At 38.4% G+C, this 19,943-nt stretch overlaps 1 protein-coding gene across 2 annotated transcripts in view; it reads left to right on the forward strand.

The window, feature by feature from the left end:
* Positions 1–19,943, forward strand: part of ATRNL1 (attractin like 1) — a 522,986-nt gene that overhangs the window by 452,186 nt on the left and 50,857 nt on the right. For both annotated transcript variants that reach the window (XM_075107503.1, XM_075107501.1), the window contains one exon: positions 15,220–15,334. In XM_075107503.1, the coding sequence (XP_074963604.1) occupies positions 15,220–15,334 (115 nt within the window). The remainder of the gene's footprint in view (positions 1–15,219; positions 15,335–19,943) is intronic.

Here is a 19,943-nt window from a genome sequence, read left to right on the forward strand (position 1 = left end):
TTATCTGCTTGTAAGAACAGAGAAGATGGTTTCCCTTTTGTGCTAGAAATTGCTCTTAAGTATGGACAATAACTTAGTCTCTGTCTCTTTGTCATGGCTGTGAGCAGCCCATAAGAAAAGAGCTAGAGGCTGTGCATCAAGTCTTTGTGAGCCTATGTGGTCCATAACAGCACACTGGGAATTGGATATATATAAATATATAGTGCCTTAAGTATATAATGCCATGCATGTTACAATAAAAAAAGATATCCTCATTGCCTTAGCATGCTCAAATGAGCACGCTCCCCAGGAGGTGGTGAGGCACAAGATTTATTAGGGAGGTTAGTTACCCTGCTTGAAGCTGTCCAGAAACTCCCGCAGTCACTGCAGAGTGTAGAAAGTGCTACAGAACAGAATTAGGTAGGTGGCAGCTTTGAAAACAATATTAAAGGAAAATAACTGATGAACTTATTGATTAAAATCTCAAAAATATGACAGAGCTCTCTAGCGGGTGACCACTGGTGTTCTGGAAGACCAGGATCTTTGCAAAGAATAATGTGCCTTTTATTTTTTTTATTTTTTTTTGGGGGGGGGGGGGGGGGGGGGGTAAAGTATAATTTTTATCCAAAGCAGTAATTTTACTTTTAAAGGCTGCCTCTCTATTACTTTCAGCATAGGAATGCATGATCTTCATTATCCTCACATCTCATAGGTATGCAATACACAACTCTCAGTATTGCTAAAGCACCAGATACTTTGTGGGAGCAAGAGACACCTGCAATTTTTGATGCTTTCTCATAATGACAATGACTTAGAGAGAATCCAGTGATCCACAACCTAGATTGAGAGTCACTTGTCTTTTTCCAATTACTTTCTGTACATTGAGAGAAGTCAAATATTTACAGCAGGGCAGAGCAGAGCGGTAGCATAAGGCCCTTACTAGCCTTTGCTAGCTCACAATAAATGGTTGAACCCTGTTACTGAACAAGGGTTTGTTTACAGATGGTTAATTAGGGACCTAACTGAATCTTTTAGAAGGACAGATGCAAACTGATTAACATCTATGTCATCTACATGAGCAGCCATTAATAAGAAGCTCTTACAAGAAAAAAAAAATAAACTGATATATCCAATTAACATCTTCAGCTTGCTCAGCAGTTCACTGAAAATTAGGAAAACCTAATGACCAAAACCAGGCAAACTGAAGGAAAATTACATCTGTACAAAAGTCCCTTAACGTGGACATGAAAAATGTATTTAAATATGTGAAGAAAATGTAAAAATTAAACCCAATAATGTAAAGACCAAATGGATGAAATGTTAATCCCCCAAATTGTTTGTCATTATGTATGTGTTCAAATACTTCCCATAACAGAAAGTTACACATAGCTGAAATTTTTCTTAAATTAAGAAAAATATTAATCTATGTTTTAAGTTGCATTACTTATGATAAATTCATAGAAATTTGAATAGGGACAAAACCAATTGGAATGTGAAGGGCAGTGATTGCTTGAGCAAAAAGTGTTAGCTGATAAACAGACCAAAAAAGATAGTGTTTGGAATTGCAAATTTCAACACTAGGTGATTCTGCAAAAACAAGGGCTTTACAACAATCAGAACTGGAAGTCATCCAGAAATGTCACAGCAGAAAAATCAGGGACAAGGGAACTGGAGAGGGCAGAAATAGTTCTGGCAATTTATGATCAAAGAGAACTAAAAGACGTCTATGAAAATCTTAAATCTATTGATGGCTCTAGAACTTCTTAGTGCAACTCATTTCAATAGACATTTGGGGAATTATGAGAAACTGCTCTGCCTGGGACTGAGGAGGTTTTCAAGAGGATTTTTCTTTCAAGGTCTTTGATATAGTTTTTATGATGCTTACATTTGTACTTCAACATAACATTCTGGAGCTTTCTGATAGCACAATTAGAAATAATGACATGTACTTGTGTGTGTATTATATCATCACATATGTACAAATGCATCCTTTTTTTTTTACATTGTGTCTCCTCTCAATTTAGAATACAGCAAGAAAAAAGCTGAGAAAAAATGAAAACTAACCAACCAAAACCCTTAGAAAAGCTAAGTTACTGCACATAAAGGGGAATGGGTTTGGCTTGCTATAGGCAGGAACTGAAGGTTGCCCTAAATCAATGTAGCTGTAAATGGCAACTTGCTCAGTTAAGCTGGGAAAAGGGAGGCAGTCCGATTTGTTGCTAGCTGTTCTATCACCTTGAGGGCCCCTGTCCAGAGGACCTGGCATGCTTTGGCCATGTTAGGCTCAGCTATATATAATTATCTACAACGATCACTGGGAAGCTGCCGTATGAGGACAGGCTGGGACAACTGGGTTTGTTCAGCCTTGAGAAAAGGAGGCTCAGAGGGGATCTCATCACCATGTACCAGTACTGAAGGGGCAGCTACAAAGAAGATGAAGACTCCCTTTTTACAAGGAGTCCCATGCTGAAGGGGGAACAGACACAAGTTGCTCTTGGGGAGATTCCGATTGGACACCAGAGGAAAAAAATTTTTCACACTGAGGACAGCCAACCATTGGAAAAATCTCCCCGGGGAAGGGGTTGACTCGGCCACGTTGGACACCTTCAAGAGTTGTCTGGACAGGGTGCTGGGCCATCTTGTCTAGACTGTGCTCTTCCCAGAAAGGTTGGACTACATGATCCCTGAGGTCCCTTCTGACCTGGGATTCTGTGATCTATAACTTTTCCGCCATGGGGAAAACATGGACTACTTCACAGACATACAAAACCTGTTAAGATATCCTGAGTATAGTGCATAAGTAACTGCCATTTAAAAGATAGCTTGTATGTTCTCTGAACCTTTAACCTTGTAACTACAGCCCTTTTCTCTCTGGATGTTGATCCATCAGGACATATGCCGTGCCTTAATTGCATTCTTTGTATTCAGTCCCACACACACACTTCTAAATTGTAACTCTGTCTTCATAAAACATGCTTACAATACTCTTGCTTTGCCTGTGATCTGCTCCCAGAATAGCCTTCGCCACATGGTTTTCACCCTTAAAGTGTTTTGTAGATTTTTTTTTTTTTTAATTATTTTACTATCTTCAGCACACTGATGCAGATAGCACAACTCAAACAGTAAAACTGTTTAACTGGCTCCTTAGTTGTGCTCTTTTGCTTAATACTTTCTCACTATGGCAGTATTGTGCGTTAAAATAGATACCAATGGCACATGTAGTTCCATACTTCTGTGTATTCTTATGGAAATCTAATCGTGCTCTGATTGTATCACTGCATTTTAAACGAGATTTGGTTTACAATATTGAAAGGCAGGAATCCTGAATGTTACTTGAGTCAAGGCCAAGTTTTAAATTAAATTCCAAGCCTTGGATAGAACTGACATTAGGAAAAAACGTTAATTGTCCTACATCTCAAAGATAGCTGAGAAGTTTCTGAAAGACTTGAGCTAACTTGTCCTGTTTGAACAGAAATGTGGCATATATGAGCACATGACAATACGCTGAGAATGAAAACAACTTTGGAATTTTAATTATAATAATCAGAAGTTGCTACCATACCCGTCTTGAACATCTTTGTTTTGAAATATTAGTAGCATTTTATCCCATTTAAGGATTTCTCTGTGAAGAGAGACAGAAAGGCCTCAGAGAAGGAATATTTCCATATATACACATGGTATATTCATTCTGTAATAAAATTCCTTCTAATTTACTTGTGAAGCCTTAAATACAGTATTTCTTTCCACCTGGTATAATGATATGCCAGCTTTCACCTGCTTAACTTCAAGTAGAAATTTGCCCTGTTATCTGTCTATGGGCAGTTCAATTATAGCAAGAGAGAGAGGTGGTTAAAATACCAGGCACAGCTGGGCTAATGGCACGTTACCTGCCCCTTCCCACTGGCACAGGCCGTGGTGTTTCTAAGTCACCTGGCAGTGATGGCCGTGACCTGCTCCAGCCCTCTTCCCTGGGGGTGCACTCCAGGTCAGGGGTCCTGCACTGCTGGCATCCCACTGACTTCACTGGAACAGGGATGCAGATTTTTACTTTTCTAGTATGGTTAACAAATATAGCAACAAGTCAGAAGCTTCTGGTTATGATATGACAAGCCACTGAAAGATACTTTCTGAGTGACGCATGGGCTTCGCAAAGTCTACTAAGAATGAAGAATAGTTTAATTGCCAAAGAGGCTGGGGCTGGCATTTAGTAACCACTGCTGGTTTTGTGCTGCTGATCTAACCACAGGAATTAGCAGTGGGTTCCTGTTTTTCACTGTTGCTGAACAGGGAAACACTGATTTGAGTGGCTGCCCACAGGAGGGGGGAAATGAAACAGACGGGAGTTTAGTGCTGAATGAGTAGAGTGTGTGCCATTTTGTGGATGGCTGGTATTGTGATACACTATCTTTTAAGACCTATAGAAATCCTGTCTTGTAGTCACTATTGAAAGCAAGTAGCCAGAAAGAAAATACGTGTGGTTGATAACTTACTGAGGGATGCAGTGTAATGCAGACTGCTGTAGTTACAGTGCAGGCTAATAAAGAAGTGTTTGTTTGGAATATTGTACAAAGCTTGGTTTCTATAGTAACAGTCCTCATGAATACTTTTGGCTTCAGAAATAACATCTGCTTGATGACTATCTCAAATCTCAACCCTTGTTTAAGTAAATAAGATCCTGCTCCTCCTGCTTGTTGTATCAGTCAGTGGCATTTCATATGGGGTCTTTATTTCCATGGAAAGAGTACCATAAGACTGAGGAAGGTGTTGGGAAGGAGTGGCAAAAGGGAAGAGGAATCAGAAAACAGTGGTGAAATGGAAGCTTTGCCTCATTAGCCTAATAGTAGTTGCTGCTAAAATGAATTAGAGTTTAGATACCACATAGGACAAAAGTAAACGTGTTATACCGTTCTGTTGACTCAAGTACAGGACCAACATTACTCTCTTACTCTTGGTAATGGATTAAACTCTATGCATAAAATTAGGGGAAGAAAAATCATTTGGTTAGATATGAGATGGAGTACAAAGTTTCGTGGAATGCAAGGATTTGAAGCAAACTCCAAAGAAAAGTTCGCAAATCTGTGAATTTTCAAGGAAACTCTTTAAAAAAGATGGTTAATCTGCTGTGAAAATGTTGTGTCTTTTGAAGAAAAGATGATTCAAGCATCATCACGGCTGCTAAATCTTACAATGTAAAATTTAAAGTGAGAACATTTCCTGAAGCAAAATAGCAAGCTTTTCTATAGTTTCATGCAATAAGGATGGCAACTATAGAAGTCAAAGTGAATAATGATTTTTTTTTGGTGGTGCCTGTGTACTGAAGAAAATAATAAAAATATAGAATATAAATATACAATAATTAGATTTTCCTGCTGTGCCCTAGGAAACACCCATGGAACAGAAGCGTAAGCTGAGCAGGACTACGTTTCCATACTGTTCATTTTCAGTTAGCAGTGCTCAAGGGGCTAAGAAGGCTTGGAATACAGTACTTTCTAAAAAACAAATAACACTCACTTTCCATGTAAGTGGAATGAGTAAGTGGGATTCAGGAAATCCAAGTTCAGCAAATCCGTTATGCAGTAGATCTTTTCTGGTTTAGTAAAAATAATGCAGATTTTGTAATATTTTAAAGGAACCATCTTTTTCCTATTTTGTTTTATTAAGAAAAAGCCTTTCTCTTTTTAAAAAAATATTATTCTGTCAGTTATGCTAAGCTAGCATGGGTAACGTGCATAAATAATTTCATTCATGCGAGTAATCCTGTTTGCTTTAATGCAACAGTTTCTCTAAGCACTAATTCTCATGTGCCTAATTATTTGTCAGATTAGATTCTGTAAGTTTCATCTCTTGTGCATTTTCAGTGAGCTTCCTAATATGTTTCTGACCACTGAAAGTACTAACAATCTTGATGGGGAGCACCTTGGAAAGCAACATTAAGTGATAATTCTTGATTTTAAGTTTATTTGCAGGATTTTTCAAGGACACCATTAAGAAATTAATAATATCAGTGTCAGATTTGCAGCTGGTGTAAATCAACATAGTTCTGCTGTTATTCAAGTGTTGTGCTCATTTAGGCAGCTGAGGATTATTCACAGATATTTTGAGATTTGAATTAATTCATAAGATTCAAATGAAAAACTATACCCAATTATGCTTTCAGATTGGTGAATGGGCAGAGTAGGTAATGGAGGTCCTCGAGAGAGGAAAGTGAGACATGCATCTTGCAACACCTTTAAAAGGTCTGGTTTGTGCTTTCACAAGCCTGCCAGCCTGCCCTCTCCTTTTCCACCTCGTTGGCAGCAACTACTGCCAAACCTGCTAGTCAGGTTAACACATGCTGTTGCTGCTACTACATAATAGAGCAAAACTGTGTTCCCTTTTGCTGCTGTTTGCTGGGATAGAGAAGTCTCTTATCATTGTTTCTTCCTGCTGCTCTAGCACCTACGATCTGATCGGCACTATCCACTCATAGTCACTAGGATGAAAACTTCCATAGACCTACAAATCTTAAGTAGCGGGATAATTTGTTTCACAGTGTTTTTGGCTATGGTATATGCACTTTAGAGCTATCCTTGGACCATGGCAAAGACAATAAAAATAAAAGCTATGTCACGCTTTCAGATATTTGGTTTGTGTCTTCCCTACATTTAGTACGCTGTGATCTGTATAAGCTGTCATGGTAGAAAGTAATTTGTTATTCTGGTGCTATTAGCATTTTTTCCTGCATTAAGAATATTGCCAAGTTTGCACTTTAATCCCTTCTGCTGACAGCTAGTTCTCACAAAGTGTCTTGATTTAGTTCTCTTTTTTATTATTACGATTCCAGGTATAAATGTTTTAATTTATCATTCACTAGACATCCTGTATGTGGCCAGGAGGTTACAAAAGAACTTCAGAAGGCATTGCTGAAGAAAAGTTCACTAATAGTGTATTTTGGAAGACATTTGGTATACTATATTTTCTTTCCAATTTTTCAAGAAATGCAAAATACAGCATAATAATTTCAGGACATTTGCCTTTCCTGACCCTGAAGTCTGGCGTAGATCTCCTAAATAATAATCAAAACTTTTCTTTAGTGACTCTAGGATGCTGCACAGCTACAGCAATGAGAGATCTCTGTGGTCACAAAAGCCGCCTGTTAGTCAGACTCTTGACTTCTGTCCGAGATTCATTGTTGCAATGACAGATCGAAATTTTATGATCCACCCTGAGCAAAGGACAGCCCAAATTTACTCACCTCATGGACATTTCAGAAATCTGTAGCTGACCCAGTTTGCTTGATTCCAATGAAAGTAACTTGTACTGTGCTCATCCTTAGCGCAGCATTGCTCTGCCTGCCTCCGTAGCCGCCCTTGTTAACCTGCAAGTCAAGCAGAGTTTGAACTGTGCCTAGTACTTCATCTTTCCCACCCTGAAAAGTTAGTAGTAACTCAGGAGGGGCCATGTCCTCTTTTGCCGGGCAGTCCAGGGTCAAGTTTAACCCACTGTGATATATGGGAGTGACAGTCTGATGTTAACTGATCAGCCCAAGTTCAAACAGTGATGGACTGTCAGTAATTTGTCACCAGTGAATTGTGAGTTTTCATAGACAAGAGCCTTTAAGGTTGAATTGTGAAGGAATAACAGAATTCTCCACTTCTTGTTTCTAATCCGTAGAGATCCAACAGATATACCCACCTGGGAAACAAATGCCCATTAGCATCACTTCACTGCACAGCACCACTTTGACTTGCAGGATTTGAAATGGCAGTAGGAAGAATTTACAGGAAAGTATTGGGGATACATGGTGCTTGGTGTATGCCACAGACACAGTGTCTCAGGTGCTTTTCCCAATGGGATCTAGCTAGCTGCTGCCAAGATAAATTTCTTCTCAGAAACTGGATGCTAGCATTGCTAGCCATTAATCAGACTCATCCAGCTTAATAGGGGAATGTTTTGGAGGATCTTGGGGATACCTCTGGCAGTAATCCAGCACAACTACTACACGCACCATCCACTGTAAACTGTGTTCAATATTTGCTGGAGTAACCTGAAATTACTCTTATTAGCAGGCAGTATGGAAGAGTAAAGTAAACCAAGTTTATTTAACAGTATGAAGAGACAGGAAACTGCATACATGGACACACAGAAAAAGGAATGAAATGCAACGTGCCTTGCAGCTACCTGATATTTTGATTTAACTTCAGTGTCCTGTGTTCTGTTCAGCCACTTGGAAAAGTCAAGAAAACTGCAGGATGGTTCACACCAATGTCACAATTCAGAAAAAGCAACCTCTAGGCAGGAGGAAAGCTGAACAGGAAACCTGACTAGGAGTTCTTTCTGGAAACCCCATTGAAAATAAATGCATCTGCAGGTGTTTCTTGTAGCTTTGTCCTAATAAATCAGTTTTAATCAGAATGTCAATTTATAACTCTCTTGCTAATAAAATGCTATATGACATAGTATTAGGTTTCGAATTGAAGTCTCTTGCTAGATTAACTGAGAGTAACTGTTGCAAATATAGTTCTTATAATAAAAATATGGCTCTTCTGAGCATAAACACTTTCAGATTAATACATAAATTTAACATCAGTACATAACCTTTGATAACGAGCGACCACATTCTACTCCGAAAAGACTGCAAAAAAGAACACAGCCTATCACTGCATATTTATGTAGTTGAAATAGCGAGGTAAGACAATAAATTGAAGGATAACAATGCGTTTTGCTCACTGGGGCCGTAATCACAGCTTGGTAATCATAATGTGGTTTTTTTTATTGTTAATTCCCACTGTTTTTCTTATGGAAAATAATGTGCTAATGTATTCTAAGACTTCCATGGCTATTTTGAAATGAGGAAATTAACTGAGATTTGTATTCTGCTAAAACAAAGGGGCAAAATTCCTGTGGAAAGATAATACACTTAATAAAAAAAAATCTCTAATAAATGTTAGTATAATTTTGGTCAGGTTGCATTTTTTTATTAATAAGCCTGTTGGTCTCAGTTCCATTGGACACTATAGAAGTTTTCAGGGACAACTGGTTCATTCTGAAGGTTGAGTAGAGTTGGTAGGGTCTGCCCAGTAAATCTACACTGGTTGGATGACTCAGTTGCAGAAGCAAAGCAGTTACCTCAGGTCTCTTTTAGTATAGGTGGGAGAATTGTAAGATACTCCAAAATGTTCTCCAGCTTTTACTGCTGTAGGTAATGTTATGTACCTTGCATAGGTTAGTGGGACCTCATTAACCAGAGTTAGAAATCACTGAGAAATCCTCAGGCAAGAGAAGGTGCAGTGTATAGCCTGAAGTGTTGAGGAGACCCAGGCTCTGGGACATTCTTGCAGGTTTAGATGAGGTAAAGCTTTCCACTCGCTAACTGAAGAGAGGAACTTTACGGGATGGATTAAATGAAAATCTTTAGTGGATCCTTACAATTTCCATAAAACCCTAGGGTCGTATGAAGAACTTGTGTTTCCTATGCCAGGCACAAAGCAATGTTCAGAACTCCAGCTTTGCTTATTTATTCTGTTGCGCTATTTCCTAAAGTATATTTCTCCTGGCACAGAAATGATGTTTGGTGAAAGCTTTTTTTTTTTCTTTTCTCCCCGTTGCACTGTCATTAAGGCTTATTACTCATTGAATAAATCTGTGGAGAAAATTGTCAAAACTTTGGGGTGGGTTGGAAGCTCATACTCTATGTTAATGAGTGTTAGTTAATATGTACCCAACATTTAGAATAGCAATGCAGTATAACACTGACAGTCTAAGAAATCAGCAGTACTGATTAGTCTTCTGTAATCTACAGATTCTGTCTGAGACATTGCTTTAGTTTCAGCACGCTGGAAGAAGTGCCAGGTTCTCCTTTGGGCAGCAGTGGGTGCTGACAAAGTGGTGAGCTTCTGCCTGGAGGAGCAGACTGTGTTTCTTTGTTCCTCTGACATTACTGTTGGTTTTGATTCTCTTGGCAATGACCACAGAGAAAATCAGGTGAGGACAGGGTGGAGGTTGGCTACAGGTGGGAGTGTCCCATCTTCTCTTGGCAGGATAGCTGTGCTAGGGACATTCGATGTTTCTTCAGAAAAATGGCCAAAAAAGCCCCCACCAAATGACATCAATGGAATTCTATGAATTTGAGAGGATGAATTTTCTTTTCCTCCTTTGCGCTGCTGAAAACTCTGCCTTTACTGCACTGAAAATGGTCACAGCATTTTACTCCACATCTTTAATTATAGGTCAGAGTATTTCATCTCAAAGAAGCATTTAGTAAAAGCAGAATAGGAAAATCAAGATTAATTCTCTTTCTGCAAAGAACAGAGCTACCTCTGCTTTCAACTGTGTTTTAAAAGAAAGTGGCCACAACTGTATTGTATAAAATCTAATTTGCTAAGTGTGTTTTAAAAACAGCTACCTAGATCAAGCTCTACATCCAGGGCAGCTGCAGGACTTCCAGTGAATCCTGAGTGGGTGTAAGAGAGACCAGGATGTGCCTGGGCAGGTAGAGGAGAACTTCAGCCACTGGGAAATTTTTAATATTGAAACTAAGATTAACAGTGTTTTCAGGCCCTTAAGCTTGCATATAGGTATCTAAATTTGACCAAAATCCAACTTAAGTATTCAAGTGCTTTTCTGAATCTGAGACTCGCTTATCACAAATAAATCAAGAAACTCAGAAAATAACCAGACAATTCAGGAAAAGGACCTGAAGCTGAGAGAAAATGAAGATGTGAATACTTGTAATATAACAGTCTAAATTTCATGTTTTATCCTTTTCTACATTCCTTACCTCTTCAGAGGACACAGTCTTGTTTCTTTTCTTTTCTCCCCTCTGAAGTCTTGCACACTGAACTCCAGAAAAGAGGCTATTTACAATCTGGGTCTGGTCCTAATCCTGCCACAACAGATCTGATTGTTTATTTGCCAAGCTATCAAGCTTAGTTTATTTGGAATTCACCAGATTATTTCTGTTTTAATAATATGATTAAAAACTAAGTTTTAAATGGCATCATTTATTACTAAAACAAAAAATGTAAGTCAAGCTGTTTTTTTAAGAAGAGATGAATTTTTATTTATAAAGAATTATCATAAGTACTAAGACTAGTTAGGAAAAATTACAGTGATTAATGAATAGTTGTTTGCATTTTAATACTTGATTTATATATCAAATCTGTATTGGTGCACGCTGTCAAACTTTACTCTCTTCTTGTCAAAATACTTATTACTGCTGACAGGTGTAACATGCTCACATTAATCCTTAATTCCTTGATTCAATTTTCTAATTGCTTTTTTGGCATGAGTTTGGAGCCATTTAGTCTTACGTGACCTATTTGTCTTATGGTATAATAATGCACTTTTAAAAATTGGATGCACCTAACTTAGAATGCTGAACAGAAAATATATGTAGATATTACTTAGTACTGAAAATCCAAAGTTTTATAGCACTTCTGTGAGACACCACTTCTTGGAACGCAGATAGAGCCAAAACACTTTAGACTTTTCAGCTCCCTGTATTCACAATAATAAATATTTTCATTGATAGATAAGAATCAATGTTAAAGTTTCAGTGCATTTCCCCCAGAGAAGTTCTAAACCCTTATAGCAGGTCCATGAACATCCCCTTAGTCATTCTCTTGCTATTCTCGCATCTTCATGCCACTGCCTTCTGTTGCCTGTCCTAGCCACCAAGAGTGACAGAACACACTTCCCGTTTCTTCTTGGTCTGGACTCTTAAAGCTGCTCATTTGGGTTATTCCTAAATAACCAAATAACACAATGTAAAATTTTCTGGGGGTTTCAATAATTAAATAAAAAAAATAAACCTGTTTGGTGTTTGTTTTTCTTTTTACTTTCTTGTAATTATAAAGCAGAAGCACGTTTTAATACAGGCATGAATATGTTATATACTGACATGTTTATATGCCACTAACGGTAGTATTGTCATCTGTCCTTGTACAGGAAAAGAAAATCCAGCCAAAATTTATTTCTTATAGAAACAATTTGAGAGTGAGCAAAGAATGTTCCCAAAGCTTGGTAATGCCTCACAAACTCACCCAGGTAGCTGGACCTTTTTTTTTTCCTTAGGTCCTGGTAGGATTTTCAGAAAAAAATTCTGGAGCATGGAGAACTTTTTCTCTGATAAAAATGTGGGACCCCATGAAGATGACTTCTGATGCTTGCTTTCTGTGACTAAATATATGACTACACATTGAAACTGTGGATAAAACCTTATCTCTCTCTCCCCTTCTCCACTTTTTCTATTCATTCTATGTCCACTGACTTACTCTTCTATTCTTGCTATCAACAATAATAATATATGCTATTTCACCCTTTTATTCCTTCCTGGTTTTCTTCCCCTTCCTTTTTCACCTTCCCAACTGACATACCTCTTTCTCTCTGTCATAGTGCGTGTAAGAAAGGGAATATAGGAGTTAGAGGTTGTGTCATAAAGAAGTGTTTGTTTATTCTGTCTTCCACTGATAAAGTTTTATTAACTCTGTGACTGTCATTTGTGCTTTTTGGTAAAAAACATAAGTCGCTTTCTGTACGGGGGGAGAAGAGAGAAGATAATTCTAGCAAGTAAATCATGGTAGCTAAGTGCTTTGGGCAAACAAACATGTACCTTATCTCTTCCAAAAAACCCGTGGAAAATGCATGATAAATGGCACATTTCAGAGAACATGTTATGTCACTGTGAAATAACTTTGATTCATGGTTATGTATTTATCTTTAAACAACTGACAAACCTCAGGGTATCTAAATTATTATCATTTGCTCTATGCTTCCATGGCTTTTTGCTAGCAAATCTGAATGATGTGAGGTAAGATAAGACATCTGCTTTTTCAGTCATAATGTTCTATAAAGATTAAATAAGCACAAATAGAAAAGTCTTACTGTATTTGATTTTTGGTTGAAGTTCTCTGAAAAATATTTATCAGAAATAATTTCCTCCAGTCGTGTTTTGAAAAGCATTAGTATAAACTTCAAACAGAAAAGGTCAGAGCCTGTTAATGAAAGGTTTTCTATAACACAGCAATGGAAAATATAATAATTTTGATTTATACTAAAACAATTATTCACAAAATTAAAAAGCAAAATGGTAAATGTGTTCCTTTCAGTTGTGTGTGTGCATAAACAGTATTCTGAATTGTATTTTAAAATAAAGAATTCATTTTGTCTTCCTATTCAAATAGAAAAGAATCATGTTTGATGTGCCGTTTTGACAAATCAGGAAAGATGGCTTAAATGCCCTGTTGCTTGCATTAGTAACACCAACTATTTTAATCGCAAATGTGGTATAGGGATTCAGGTGCTGTTGTTCTACTATATAGTGGAAGATGGTCCATGACACCCCATGCAAAGGTATTTATTTGTAAAATCTATTTGCAATATTAGTGAGTGCACAAGAGTCACTGGCTAACCAGCTCACCAATTTATAGCACACTCTCCACGGACATGAAGAGCACCTGGTCTGCCCCATTCAGAGCTCCTGCTGCAGAAACTTGCCTAGAGCTGGAAAGTCTATTTTGCACTGAAGACGCGGGAGCAGGGCCAATGCAGGGTGAGGTAGGAGGCACAGGGCTGAAGCAAGATGAACTTAACGGCATGGAGCTGCATCCTGTCTGGATGGCTGGGGAAGAGAGATGTAGGTAGAAGTGCTGGAATGAAAGGGCGTGTATTTAGGTCCAACAGGGAGTGTGATATGAGTGTGTGACAGGTAGGAAACCTTAGATTTTGACAATGGGAAGTGCAATAGGTAGGAGTGAAGGAAAGCATGTAATAGTGGGAGAAGCAAGCAGGCAAGTCTGCACCAGACTGCTGTCAGTGCTGGTATGTTATAATTTATTATTCTATGCCTATCCTCATCTGATTAGATATAAACCGCCCAGGGCACAAACTAGCTGCTAATCTGAATGATCCCATCAAGACACTTTTCTATATTAAATGCTATAATCAGAAGAGTTACCATTATTTTTGTATGTTTTTTTACATTGCCCTTCAACATATGTAAGTCAAAGAAACCTTAATAAGAAAATTTTTCCATACCTTTCTTTTTCAATAATCCAATGGTACTACTTTTGTGTATGCGCAGTCAGTGCTGCTAATATTACTAAGGTTCTTATTCTGTTTTCCCCCTTTTCTGCATTGCTTTTAGTATAGAATCATACCATCCAGCAACTCCTGTCTAAATGTTTTGCTGAAATAGATCCATGGAAGTCAACAGGCACACACCAGCTTACACAAGTCCAGAATCTGTTCTCTTCATCTGTTCCTTTGGCCTACATTGAGCCAATACATTACAAAAAAAAAATTATTAAATGATACAAATCCAGAGCACTCAGTTTAGAAAATTATTCTTGTGTTGTTAAGTTTAGAAAATACTTCTTTTGTTGTTAATTAATAAGTTAATTTTTTTAGCTGAAGCGTTTGGGGTTTTACTTTTCTTTTTCATCATTTGGTAAGGTCCTGGTGAATTTGTCATTCATTATGTCATGGCAATTCCTCACCCAAGTTATTTTAATGCTGTCACCTCAAATGAATCTACAGAAATGCCTTTCAAATATGACCATGAGGTAGAGAAAAGAAAGCATATTCATCTATTGTTTGATTTATTGCTGTATTGTCTGTTTCCTTATCGTCACTGAGCAGTAATAAAGTTTATTTAAATATAGTAACGCTGCACCTGTTTTTTGTGTATACAAAAAAATTCTGGGTGGTCTTGCCTCAAAAAATTATCTGGCTTACCAGAGCAGACACAGAGAAGGCAGACTTACTGGTCCGGGAAATGCAAGAGCAATTGGCTGTCTTTACATATCTCTATATAATAGAAATTTGCTCTCATTTTATAGTTTCACCATTAGGAGGGCTAGGTAATGGATGCTGTCGGAGCACTTCTTTCACGTGGGTACTTCTTATTAGAATAGGGGAAATTCTGTTACTCTCAGATACCGGTGTGTATACCAAAATGTTTTGCCATTTTCTAAGCTTCAAGAAGTTGTTATCACTACATTTAGTGAGCTATAAAATTAAATATAATTTTGTTGTCTTTATGATCATTTCATTTTTTCTGTTTTGTTAGATTTGCAGCGTGGGCTGTTGAAGCCCATTTTTAAGTCAATTAACATAGGCAGAACAATCTGTTTAAATGCAAAGAACTAGCTGGGAAAAATATCATCCTACTGTTATAGTGAACCTTAAAATAAAATAAAGATGTACAAGTAAAATTGTAATGGAAATCTCAGACATTACATAGTTTTTTTCATTTTTCAGGGTGCTCCTAAACCGATTGCCATTGAGCCATGTTCAGGAAACAGAGCTGCAGTCCTGACAGTATTTTTATGTCTACCCAGAGGATCATCAGGAGTCCCACCCCCTGGTCAGTCAGGTAAGGCTTGTGTTGGTGAGTGTCATGTCTGTCCTCGTTCAACACAGTCTCCTTGGACAAATGCACCCACACAGATCCAAAATAATGGCATAGTAGATGAATACGAGGGGCTTCTCCATCAAGTTGATGTTAAGTTTAGTGAGGAATTTTTGTTTGGAATTTGATGTGGTATCCCAAATTAAAAGCCCAGTGATCAGATTAGGCTGGCGTACAATGGCTTACCTCATTACGACTGCCTGAAGCAATGCATGTGCATAGCGATAGCTTCACGTTGCCTTTCAGGGCAAAAAAATTTCATACACAGCCACTTCTATGGTGTCAGTTCAAGTTGCTATAAATGAGGCTCTAAAGGGAATACCAGTGAGTATTTTCAGTTCAAGCTGATGTTTAGTGCACTAACTTCTAGTTAGGTTCCTTTGCACCACGAATCCCAGTGCTCTGCTGTCCAGGATTCACTTAAATATTAGCATTTCCCAGAATGCCTGTCAGATGAAACCTGGGATTGTGTGAGTGAATGTGGCATCTTCATTAGGAAGGTGTTCACTTTGGAAATGATTCCAGCTCATTTTAAAGCAGGACTTGCATTATCAGGAAGCACTTCTCGTGGCAATCTACTTTATCTGATCTATGCTAGATTGTTGTACAAAACCATTACAGCCATTCTTATAAAATACTTCCTGAACAGGGGTACCTAAATACACCTTTTTTTTATCCTTTAAATAATTGCCTACAATAATATGATACAAAATAATCACAACAACAAAGTTTAGACAGTAATGTGGCACTACACAAATGACCAGTTTACTATTTCAGAATTCACTGAAGTTTTTGCCAAAATGAGCACCTTTGGAGTGAACAGTAAACTGCATGGTATGTGCCTAAAATGCTCATATAGGCCAGTAAATATAATTTAAGGGTAACTTTGATTATTAAGAGCCAAAAAATATATCCTTTTAACCGTCAAAAATCCATTTAAGAGATTAAAAAGCATTGAGTAATGATGATGAGGGCAACCTCAGTTGACTTATGCTGAAAATAAGCTCAGCTGAGTGTTCTTTCTTCTCCTTTCGGCCTTGATGGCTTTCTGTTATTTATTTGGGGGTTTTAGTTCTTTTTTTTTTTCATTATTTTTGAGGGCGGGGGTGTGTTATATTCCTTCTACCCACCCCCGAGATGAGGACTGAGCTCTGAAAATGCTGTTTAAGGCTTGGAATATAATTTCTGGAAGTGCTATGAAAATAAAAGTGTTACTGATGCTTTGTCAAATACATTTCCTGGAAGAAGTATATAAATGTAAGTGCTCTGAAGAGAGCAATGAGGGAGGAAGTATGTTTAGTGTATTCCCTGTTCATGTTTTAAGGAAATGAAAAAGAAACGAAGGTGTTTATAGTCTTACAACACGGAAATACGTTATGAAAGGAAATTAAAAGTAACTGTCGAAATTAGGTCTTAAAATGTTTTTTTCTGTTGATTTCAAATTTACCTATGCTGTGCTTCTCGGCAGTAAAAATGTATATATCTAGTTACTTCATAATCAGCTTCTATTTACTAGATGCTTTTTTTAAAGTAATTGCTGTTCTTAGCTGTGTGTAAAAATGTGGATGGAATAGTCTTTTTGAAACAGGAGTTGGGTTCAACAACACAGCAGATGTGTGATTTTGAATGTTTCTCAATCTGTGAAAGAATGCACCTCGTTTTGAATTGTTATGTCTTCCTATTCTGCTCTGTCCTCTTATTACAGAATCACAGAATGGGAGGGGTTGGAAGGGACCTCTGGAGACCATCCCGTCCAACCCCCCTGCTTGATCAGGCACACCCAGAGCAGGGGCACAGGAACGCGTCCAGGCGGGGTGTGAATGTCTCCAGGGAAGGGACCCCACAGCCTCTCTGGGCAGCCTGTGCCCCTGCTCTGGCACCCGCACAGGGAAGGAGTTTTTCCTCATATTGGGATGGAACTTCCTGTATTCCAACTTGTGCCCATTGCCCCTTGACCTGTCATTGGGCACCACTGAAGAGCCCGGCCCTATCCTCTTGACACCCACCCTTTATGCATTTATAAGTGTTGATAAGATCCCCCCTCAGTCTTCTCTTCTCCAGGCTAAACAAACCCATGTCTCTCAGCCTTTCCTCATAAGAGAGATGCTCCAGCACCCTGATCATCTTTGTAGCTCTTCACTAGACTCTCTCCAGTAGCTCCCTGTCTTTCTTAAACTGCGGGGCCCAGAACTGGACACAGTACTCCAAATGTGGTCTCACTAGGGCAGAGTAGAGGGGGAAGATAACCTCTCTCGATCTGCTGGCCACACTCCTTTTTATGTCCCCCAGGACATCCCTTGGCCTTCTTGGCCACAAGGGCACAGTCTGGCTCAGGGTCACCTCGCTGCCCCCCAGCACTCCCAGGTCCTTCTCAGCAGAGCCACTTTCCAGCAGGTCACCCCCAACCTGTGCTGGTGCGTGGGGTTGTTCCTTCCCAAGGGATAGGGCCTTGCACTTGCTTTTGTCGAATTGCATCATGTTCACCTGGGCCCAGCTCTCCAGCCTGTCCAGGTCTCGCTGGATGCCAGCACAGCCTTCTGGTGTACCAGCCACTCCTCCCAGCCTGGTATCATCAGTGAACTTGCTGAGGTTACACTCTGTCCCTTCATCCAGGTCATTGATGAATATGTTGAACAAGACTGGACCCAGCACAGACCCCTGGGGAACACCACTAGTGACAGGCCTCCATCCAGACTCTGCACCATTGGTCACAACCCTCTGAACTCTGCCGTTCAGCCAGTTCTCAATCCACCTCGCTGTCCTTTCATCTAACCCACACTTCCTATGCTTACCTATGAGGACGTTATGGGAGATAGTGTCAAAAGCCTTGCTGAAGTTGAGCACATCCCGTACTCTCCCTTCATCTACCCAGCCAGTCATGCCATCATAGAAGGCTTACTTTGCCTTCCATCAGCTTTGCAGGCTTATATTTCAAATGCTATTTCTCCTTTTTTTTATTATGTGTTTTTCAGCCACTTAGTATTCAGAAATATCTAAAATTTTTTGTCACACAACTTTCACTTCGCTCAGGGTCAAAAGCAAATAGAAATGCTTGAGGTGTGCAACCATGCTGATTCTGCCATTATATTATATTAGATTATGTTACTACAATCGTTTTTTCTTGTGTGTAATGAATTTTGGTACTCACGGACTCCTTTTGCTGTATGTAACCATGCATAGTCTAGGCAGAAGCTATTATGCAAGTTTGTTGGCATACCTGTAGCTCTACTAATTCGCTTCATTCCTGTCCTGCAGCATTACCTGCTGCTTCTTTCCTGGGCTTCCTGGGAGCAGATGCTCTGAATTGTGCCGAGTTATTTGAAATGATGTGGAAGCTTTGTGAGGCAGACATATGTTTGCTATGCAGTTGGTTTCCCTTATGACCTAAGCTATGTTAAAACAATGATATTTAGGTGGATGGAAGTAGTGTGTTCAGTAATTGTCTTGCCAAATAACTTTAGAATCCTCTATTACTTGCATATTACATTTTTCAAGGTCATTGGGATCATTCTAGGCTAAAACTGACGGTGTGTCAAACATACTTGTCTAAATGATACGTCAACTATACTGACTTTTAGTTCACAATGGTTTTCATTTCTTGTATACATATGTCTGAAACATAGGAAGGAAATGCCTGTACTGTTCTGCATTACATTTTTCTCCAAAATCAAGAAAGCTAATTCTTTCCACAAATAACTAGTTTATCCTCTACTGGAGTTGTTAGAGTTGTTTCCTATGGTTTTAAGATCTTAATTTGATCGAACATGAGTTTTACTTTTTTCCAGGGGTTACATTAATAAATATTTTGTTGAAAAATGTCTCTGAATATTAAAAAAAAAACAACAAAACAAACCCAAAATAAACAACCAAACTGCAAACTAATGTAAAAGTTACTCTTTCTGCAGCATATGTTCTATACTTCACCTTTATCAGCAGCTGGAAGAAAAGTTGAAACTACAGATGGCGGGCTTTGGCCAAAGGCTAGGCAAGGCAAAAACTTCTCTAGGAGAGACCATATGTCCCAGTGGAGATCTGAGTGTGCTGTTTCCTGCAGAAAATACTCAGAACTTCACAGACTTTTGGCAGCATTGTTTAGTTCTAAGTGTTAATCCTATAAGTATACAAAAACCAGCTAGGTTGACACAACTAAACTGCTGAAAATTAATATGTGGTTTAAGATAGGTTTTATACAGATTGGTCATTTAGATTCAGATGAAATATTGATAAAAATGAATTTATTGAAGGAAAAAGACAAACCACAATTCATTGAGACTGATGCTTTAAAAAGGGACTTTCTCAATGGAAGAATAATTTGTAGAATTAAACATCCTGAAAATCTTAAAAGTCAATAAATGTTACCATTGTAGTAGGTTAGGTGAGAACAGTAGACCTTACATTTACTTTTAGGTGTAAGTTTTGAAGAGGATTCTAACAATTCAATTATACTTCTTTAGAGTAACAACTGTTTTGAAATGAAATTTTCCTTGAATTAAGGCAGAAATTAGAACCACATCACAAATTAGAATGATCAATGAAAAACATTAAGGAAGTTTAGCAGTGATAAAAACTAAAT

This window comes from Phalacrocorax aristotelis, chromosome 12, assembly GCF_949628215.1.
Source record: "Phalacrocorax aristotelis chromosome 12, bGulAri2.1, whole genome shotgun sequence".
Taxonomy (NCBI): domain Eukaryota; kingdom Metazoa; phylum Chordata; class Aves; order Suliformes; family Phalacrocoracidae; genus Phalacrocorax; species Phalacrocorax aristotelis.